This window comes from Corvus hawaiiensis, chromosome 17 (assembly GCF_020740725.1).
Source record: "Corvus hawaiiensis isolate bCorHaw1 chromosome 17, bCorHaw1.pri.cur, whole genome shotgun sequence".
Lineage (NCBI taxonomy): Eukaryota > Metazoa > Chordata > Aves > Passeriformes > Corvidae > Corvus > Corvus hawaiiensis.
The window spans coordinates 2,866,294-2,874,388 of NC_063229.1; the positions used below are offsets into that span (position 1 = coordinate 2,866,294).

The following is an 8,095-nucleotide window of genomic DNA, read 5'->3' on the forward strand; positions in this document are numbered from 1 at the left end:
TGGTCTGTAACCCACAGCTTTGTAGCTCAGCAATTTCATTTTTAAGAATCCCAAGAACCCGTGGGAGCCCAGCTCTGGGGACATACAACTTGATTTTATTGTGTGTTGCCTTGGAGATGAAAGTACATGGAAAGGGTCAGTCAAGTGCTGGTCAGTCACTGTGCTTGTGCCTCGGGCTGTGATGCCAAGGGCCCGTCACCTGCTGTTCTGTAACCCTGCACCTGGGCTCATTTCACCCTTGCTGAGGCACATTGCTGTGCTCAGCCTCCTCCTCACCACCCTGCTCCTCCCAGCTCTGGCACTGCAGGGCAGGATCTCAGGGGAAGTAATGGGCAGTGCCATGAAAATTTCACTTCTCCTTTCCCCAGCTTCTTTTGGAGTTCTTGAGACCCAAAATTTAATGTAGATGAGCATTACCCCAAAATACCTATTTGCAGAAACGCTTGGCAACCACTGTGCAATATTTGCATCTCATCTACACATAGTGCTCAGGCTAAAGATGCTTCATGGATTTACAGCTCATGCTGCTTTGAGCTGTTTGGGCTTTGTTTTCCTAATTAGCTGCAGACATTGTTTGCTTTCTTGACCATTGCTGAAGCCTGAGCACATCCGTTCCAATATGGACCTTCCATCAGGAATGTGCTCTTGTACTGCCCAGAGTTCACCACTACGGGGTGAAATTTGGATTCTTAACCAAATGTGCTTCACTTCACACTCAGCTGCACTAAATTTACCCTTCTGTCCAGTCCTCATCCTCACTAGTCAAAGTCAGTGTGGCCACAATTCCCTGCCCTCATCCACTGCCTTTCCTAAAGCAGACATGTAAGAAGGCTTCCCTTATTCCATGGGATCACTCACCCAAGGTCCCTAAATGCCTTGGGCACAAAATCCTGCCAAATGCCTTTTGAGAATACAACTAACAGTACAAGAGACCTTCTCCCTATTCCTGTGGACTCCTTCAAGAGCTGCACAGGTCTTCTGAGACACAACTTGCCATTGAAACACCACGTTTATCCTCTCTCATGATCCATGTTTCTAAATCCATTCTTTATTATAGTTTGTTTTCCTTGTACACAGGTCCATCTCTCTAGTTCAGAATTCCCACAGACCCATGTTCAGAACAGGTATCACATTTGCTCCACCTAAAAGCTGAGCCCTGTGAGGTGGCCAAAGGGAAGCAGCTTCTCACTCTAAATACTGAGACAGGCTGAGAGGAGACCTGGAGTCAGTGCCAGGACAGGTGGTGCATGATATCAAAGGGTTGATATCTGATCAGAGATGATCATGGCAATCTTTATTTTAAAGTTTAAGGAGTAACCTTTTATCAGCCAAATCTTACAAAGCCTTCCCTGAACATCCAGACAGTAAAACAAAAATGGAAATTTACTCAATTTTCTACAAAGCCCAAAGCACCTGGGCTGAAAAGAGCTCTGCCCGTACGGCCCTCAGGTCATCATTCCTCAGGAGAACCCAGCTGAGAGCAAGGCAGCTGTGTGGAGACAAGTGACAGCTTCCTCTTACCCTCAGGATGGGAAATAGAGGCACTTCTATGCCTTCAGTGCACCCTTAATGGACAAGCAGGAAAGCAACTGAAATGAGATATCACTGAGCAACAGCTGTGTAGAAAGAAATTACTATCTTCTGCCCAAAAGTAGCACCTACAGCTGCTTTCCATCTGGCACAGGCCAAGCTCTTCAGGAGGAAGCTCCCAAATCTGTAGCCTCTGACTGATGATGTGACTGCTTAGAACTGTGTTATTTAACCTTTGTCTCCAAGGTAACTCCAGATGAGGTGGTCCAAATTCATTGGGATTTGCTGACTTCGAAGAGTTTCCCGTTCTAGGAGGTGAACTCCTGCAGGACAAATTACACTGGCAACAGTATGCCTTTTGGGCTCTCTTGCAGGTGCCTCAGAAGCAGCACAGGTGACACGAGGTCAAACACTGCCCCAGGGACTCCCATACTGTTGTTGTTAAAAGCCCTTGGATTGACACTGAAAAACTCATTTTTATCCAAGCTGATCACTTCAGAATCACCATCCCATGGGAAGAGCTGCAAGTGGGGGCAAAAAAGCAGGTGATGACTTTTGAATTATTTTGTGGCAAGTAAACTACTGTATTTTTGGTATTGGACATACAGAGGGGTCTTATGTGTACCTAGAGCAGAAACACCACTTGAACAGGAGTGTGGAAAGAGAGGGCAGCGTATGTCGTGCCAAAACAAACTGCTGTGCAGCAGGACACTGGTGCAAGACTTAAGGCAAAATAATCTCTAGTGACCAACATCCAAGAGCAACAAGAGTAAATATTGTGGGGTAATTTGAGGGGCTCAGTTGGCATCACAAAACCAGAAAGCAGAGCTGAAGAACTGAGCAAAGGGATAGAGAGCATTCCTTATTTGTATCTTACGCATGTTATTTGTCAGTTTTTGTGGTAACAGTTTACAAAAGATGACAAAAATTTGGTTTTGGAGCCTCTCCCTTGGGCCAGGCCTGCAGAAACATCATCAGAAGGTCTGGATGTCTGTGATCCAAAGTGCAGCTCAACACTTCACTCCTTAGGAGCTTTCTGGGAAGTAGGAACCAACACTGCTCATGTCAGGCTAAAAGACAAAACAGAAAGAAGGCTTAGTAGTCCCAGAGTGCAGAAGGCATTTCAAAATACCAGCTTCAGTCAGTTCTCACCTTCCCACTACAAAGGCCCAGAAAATATTTCCCTTCCTAGAAAATGACCTCTGAAAAGAGGGAAGCAAGATGATGTGGCTGCTAACAGCCAGCCACAGGAACAGACCTCTCAGGCTGGCAAAGGCAAAATGCACATTCAGCCTGGCCCAGGTAATGATCAACAGCTCAGAGCAGGTTTAATTATGGCTCTGATATGCTCAGAGACATCAAGACTTTGTACCCAAACTGTAACAGGGCAGAGAATTCTTTAAAGGGCTCTCCACTGAAGGAATTCCTCATGCCATAAACAATTCCCAGATTGTGGCTGAGAACTCAGCCACCAAGTTACAATGCTCAGGTCGTTCACGAACACACTTTTAGCACATCAGTGGTCCTCAGGGTTGTAACTCAAAGCCCAAATACAGTTCCCACAGGACATTAATCTATGCTTAGGCCTAAATGTAAAAACATTTGCACACATTAATGAATGAGGAAGGTCCCATATCATTGCCACTCCAGACAGAAAACAACACCTGCCTCACATTAAAAAGTATCTTGGACAAAGCCTTTAACAAAAGGCTTAAAAAAAATTCAAGTTAGCAGTTTTAAGTATAAGAAGTTTAAGGCAGCAGCAGCTGACAAGTTCCACAGTCTTTCTGCCTCCAGCAATGGTTATAGCAAGCATTTGAAATAACATCTGAATAACTACAGCAATCAAAAACCAAGATGACAAGCAAAGTCACTGGTATTTTAACTTTTAAAATAAGATTTGTTTTTAAAAAAAAACCATTCATGTCATAGCTGAGCACTGAACAGTTAGAAAAGAAAATCTCACAGCTGAAACAGATGTTATTTCTCACAAAAAGGATTCTCATTGCAATGAAACATTCCATAACCCAATGAGTAACTGCTGCCAGTAACCAACAAAAGGGGAGAGGAAGTGAAAAAATGATAATTAAAAAATATAGCTCAACTGTGAAACCAGCTGCTTTTATAATAAAATCTTGCCTGTTTTGACCATGATTCTGCCTGGAGGTAGATCCTCCCTACCTGTCAATCAGGGAATCCCTCATGTTGGTGGCAATGGTGCTTGGCTGAGCCTCGTTGAGCCTGAAGATGCTCTCGATGACGGAGAGCTCGGTGCTGGTGGTGTCCAGCCCACAGAAGGCGCACCAGTCGTTGACCACCATCCCTGCTGCGATCACCTCGCTGCCGCGGTTCACCGTCCCCGCCTGCCAGGGACACAGCAGCAGTGAGCAGGAGCTGGCACTGCACAGCTCCTCACACACTGCTGGCACAGGGCTTTACTGGAGGGCTCGGCTCACACCGCTGAAAAGATGAGCTCTGCCACCAGCAAAGTTCTGAAGGTGTCAGATAAAATGATGAACAGCCTTTACTCTGGTGAGAAATCGGTGTGGCTTTCAGTGAAAGAGAATCCAATAAGCAGGAAGGATAATAGCATTCACACATCCAACTGAGCAGGCACAGGAGTTTCTTACTTAACCATTTCAAACATTGGCTTCAGCCAAACCACAGACAGCCTCACATTCTGTATCTGCAAAACTTGCACAATCCCAGCAGAGCAACATTTCAGAATGCAGCTGTAAGCACTGAGCAGCTTATTCAGACTCAGGAAAGACAAGAAACTGTCTGGAAGACTTGGTTCAAGTCTTTTCCTCACCTCCCACTCAGAATAACTTCACAGTGAAACAGTATCTGGGAGCCCCTGAGCTGGAGAAACACTGCAACTGAGTTGGGAGGGAATGGGAAGAGCTAACACTCCAAAAATGCCTTACCACGAGTGGGACCTGCAGCAAAGAAGACAGTTCGTCCTGGTCATCGATTGAAGTTTTGGGGTGCACGATTCCTCCTTGATTACTAAAAACACAGTAACTTCCTACCAGCACCTGGTCTGCTACTGTTTGTCTGAAAACCTCCACCTTCAGCACATCTGCCAAGATCTCTTCTGTCTCCTGCAAATGGAAGGAGGATAAAGCCTTCAGCTAAACAGTATTGTGGAGTGGGAAGTCAAGTTATTCCTGCACACAGCCCTCAGCTGGGAGCCTCCCACACTGCACAGCCCATTGCAACCCAGCCACGGTAGCACACAAAGCCAAGCTCCATGTGTTCCCAGTTTCCTGTGTCACTATAAACACAACCTCATGCTTTTGCTGAGAAATGCCCAAATCCCCCCTTTCTGTTGGCAGTACATCATTTGTATTAATTCCCAGAAAACCAGTCCCCTTTGGCCTCAAACCACTGGGACAAAATGGTATTATCCTTATAACTCTAACAACTTCCTTCCTCTCTAAGTTTCACTGTGAATTATTTTGATTTCTCTCTCTCTGGCCATCTTACTTTACTTTTTACACTTTTTTAAAACATATAGTGCAAAGCCTTCTCCCATCCCCTTTTTCCCTTTGCACTCCTGCCACGAAGTCCCATCTCTTCATCACCTTTAGCAGAAGCTGGAAGCAAACACTGTCAGGAGCTGCAGCCACACAACACATCGCTCTCAATGCTGTTAAGGTATCAGTTCTCAGACATAAAATAGGACTGCTTTGTCTCCTCTGCCCTTATTTTAAACTCTCATACAAGAATCTTTTCTTTTTCTTTCAGACTCCTGTAATCATGCACATCCATGGTCTCTTTCAGCTATGACATGCTCTGGCTCACTCAGCTGTAGCTTGTAACTCCTTCTGTGGTCCTCACTGCACTCCTCCTTACGCTCTTTACTAGACCTGTGCACACTCTAATTCATTCAATTTTATGCACACAAAGCAAACTGCACCCAATGATCACTGAATCACAGAATGGTTTGGGTTGGAGGGACCTTAAAACTCATCTCATTCCACCCCTGCCATGGGCAGGGACACCTTCTACTAAAACAGGTTGCTCCAAGCCACATCCAACCTGGCCTTGGGCACTGCCAGGGATAGGGCTTGGAGCTTCTCTGGGCACCCTGTGCCAGGGCCTCACCACCCTCACAGGGGAGAATTCCTTCCCAATATCCCATCTAGCCCTGCCCTCTGTCAGAGGGGAGCCATTCCCCGTGTCCTGTCCCATGATACACATGACCCCCCACTCCTCCATTCTCCAGAGCACACTGACCACAGCTGAGCCGGAGGGAACAATTCCAGCTGCAGCCTGGGCAGCCTCCCCAGCCCCACTTTGAATGTGGGAGTGTCCCAGAGCCCCGTACCCTGTCCAGATCTGGGTGAACCAGGGCCACATAGTCATTGCATGTGGTGACGTTGCCCAGAGCTGACAGCCGCTCCTCCACGCGCTGGATCCGCACAGAATCCGGGAGGCTGTTGCGGATGTGCTGAAGCTCTTGGTCTGTCGTGCTGCTCGGGACCAGCAGCCCGTGTCTGTTCCCTAAAACGACAAAAGAAAATAGAATAGAATGAAAAGAATGTTTCTACAGGGTGCCCTAGCACTTCCCTGCTGTTCACACGTGGCTTGAGCTGCTCTTGCTCTGTGTGTTCCTTCCGAGCCCAGAATTCAGCCCAGGAGATTTAAAAATAACCTGCACCACGGGAAAAGAAAATCCAGGCTGAAGCACGGAGTGTGGGTGAACGGCACTGTCTTCACTCCCTTCTCTCTTCCAACAGGACTAAAGGAAGCCCGAGGCTCTCAGTGAGACACTTTAGAAGGAACTCTCCGTGCAGATGCCATTTGCCCTACAAAAGGCCCAGGTGCTACTGTTTGTGTGACTGTGGCAGCACGACTGAAGGGTTAAAGGAACAAATAAGCAAGAAGCTGGTCTGACCTAACAGGGTCTCACCAGGCAGAGACACGTGAAAGGCTTTTCCCTGACTTTCACATTCGGTAATGCCTCCCCTGCCCGGGCCGGCACTGAGGAACAGCGGAGCTTCCCTGGCCCCAAAAGCCAACACTCCCCCCAGCCCGGCTCCCGGGCGAGTCTCTGTTCCCCTCCGTCCTTCACAGAATTCGCCAGGTTGGAAATGATCTTTGAAATCATCCTTCCTCCTCCTCACATACTCGAGGCATTAAAACAACCCCCGAGGGCGAGGGGCGCTGCCCCACGGGCTCCCCGGCACGGCTCAGCCCCCGGTGCGGCTCCGACCGAACCCGCGACCTTTCACCGTCCCCGCCGGGGCTCCTCCCGCCTCACGTACCCACACACATCCTGCCGATGATGCGGCAGCCGGCGATGGAGGCGTGAACCACCGGGATGGTCCCGAAGAGCTCCCCCTCGAACACGCTGCAAAGACAAAGCGCCGCGTCAGGGCCCCGCGGGGCCGCGGGCAGGGCCGGGCAGGGCCGGGCAGGGCAGGGCCCCCTCACCTGTAGAAGTTCTCGGAGCCGCCGATGGCCACGAGGCAATAGGCGTTGGTGAGCTTGGCGAAACAGCCCAGCTCGTTGTTGTTCTCAAAGCTGGCGCGGACCGCCATGGCAGGAAGGGGAATGCGAGCGGGGCCGGGAATGGAGCCGGGAACGGGGCCGGAAATGGGAACGAGAAGGGAGCGGGGAACGGGACTAAGAATGGGAACAGAGCTAGGTCCGGTAAGGAAGCCGGAACAGGACCAAGAACGGGGCGAGAACGGGAACTAGGCGGGGTCGGGGCCGGGAAGGAGGCAGAAATGGGAATGGAGCCCGAAACAGGAACGGGCCGCGATGGCTCCGAGCGCCGCCGCCTCAGCCGGAACCACGAGGCGCCGCCGCTTCCGCTTCCGGCGGGGGCGCAGCGGGGCAGAGCGGCACCGGCCGTGCTTGTAGGGGACAGCGCCCCCAAGCGGCCGGGAGGTGAGAGCGCCCAGGGCGCGCCGCCATGGCGGGGGCGGGGGCGGGGGCGGGACCTCCCCAGGACACGCTGAGGGAGCGGCACCGTCCCCGGCCCAGCAGGGACCAGCCCGGGCCTCGCCACGGCCCTGGGGGACACAACCCGCCCCCGCATGCCCAGATCCCACTTGGGGCTGAGCCGGCCCGTGTGTCCGCACAGCCTGCAGGGGCCGCCACGGGTTCACGTGCGGCATCGCTGCCCCTGTGCCGGTGCCAGGTGTGCCATGGCTGTCCCTGCCTGTACCAGGTGTGCCATGGTTGTCCCCGCTCTGTGCCTGTACCAGGTGTGCCATGGCCGTCCCTGCTCTGTGCCGGTGCCAGGTGTGCTGTGGTTGTCTCTGTGCCTGTGCCGGGTGCTCCAGTGCTGTCCCTGTCCCTGGCCACTGTGGGCCACCCCCATCTGTGAGCAGCCCCAGCCCATGCCCTGGTGCCCCCAGGTGCTGTCCCTGTCCCTGTCCCAGCACGAGCCGTGCCTGGGCATCCCCTCCGTGCTGTCACTCGTGGTGTAGGACAGCAGACGTGTCACCTGTGTGCTGACAGGCCACCCATGACCCAGGTGCCACCTGAGCGCCTCACTCCTTCTACACCAGGGCCACCTGTGTCAGCTGCCACCAGTGTTCAGGTGTGC

At 51.2% G+C, this 8,095-nt stretch overlaps 1 protein-coding gene across 1 annotated transcript; it reads right to left on the reverse strand.

Annotated features, from left to right (window-relative positions):
* Positions 1-1,026: 1,026 nt before the first annotated feature.
* Positions 1,027-7,341, reverse strand: EIF6 (eukaryotic translation initiation factor 6). The gene is made up of 6 exons (XM_048321606.1): positions 6,973-7,341; positions 6,804-6,889; positions 5,864-6,039; positions 4,458-4,634; positions 3,712-3,893; positions 1,027-2,600 (listed from the first exon to the last, which is right to left on the reverse strand). The coding sequence occupies exons 1-6, from the start codon at positions 7,077-7,079 to the stop codon at positions 2,591-2,593; spliced, it is 738 nt and encodes a 245-aa protein (XP_048177563.1). The 5' UTR covers positions 7,080-7,341; the 3' UTR covers positions 1,027-2,590.
* Between the last annotated feature and the right edge of the window lie 754 nt (positions 7,342-8,095).

What these genes read in the sequence shown, in the direction of transcription:
- EIF6 (XM_048321606.1), bottom strand. Translation starts at nt 7,079, where the DNA reads ATGGCGGTCCGCGCCAGCTTTGAGAACAACAACGAGCTGGGCTGTTTC. An exon ending in TTCACCCAGATCTGGACAGG is followed by an intron (nt 4,635 to 5,863) that starts GTACGGGGCTCT and finishes TTCCATTTGCAG; the next exon opens with GAGACAGAAGAGATCTTGGC. An exon ending in TGCTGCAGGTCCCACTCGTG is followed by an intron (nt 3,894 to 4,457) that starts GTAAGGCATTTT and finishes TGTCCCTGGCAG; the next exon opens with GCGGGGACGGTGAACCGCGG.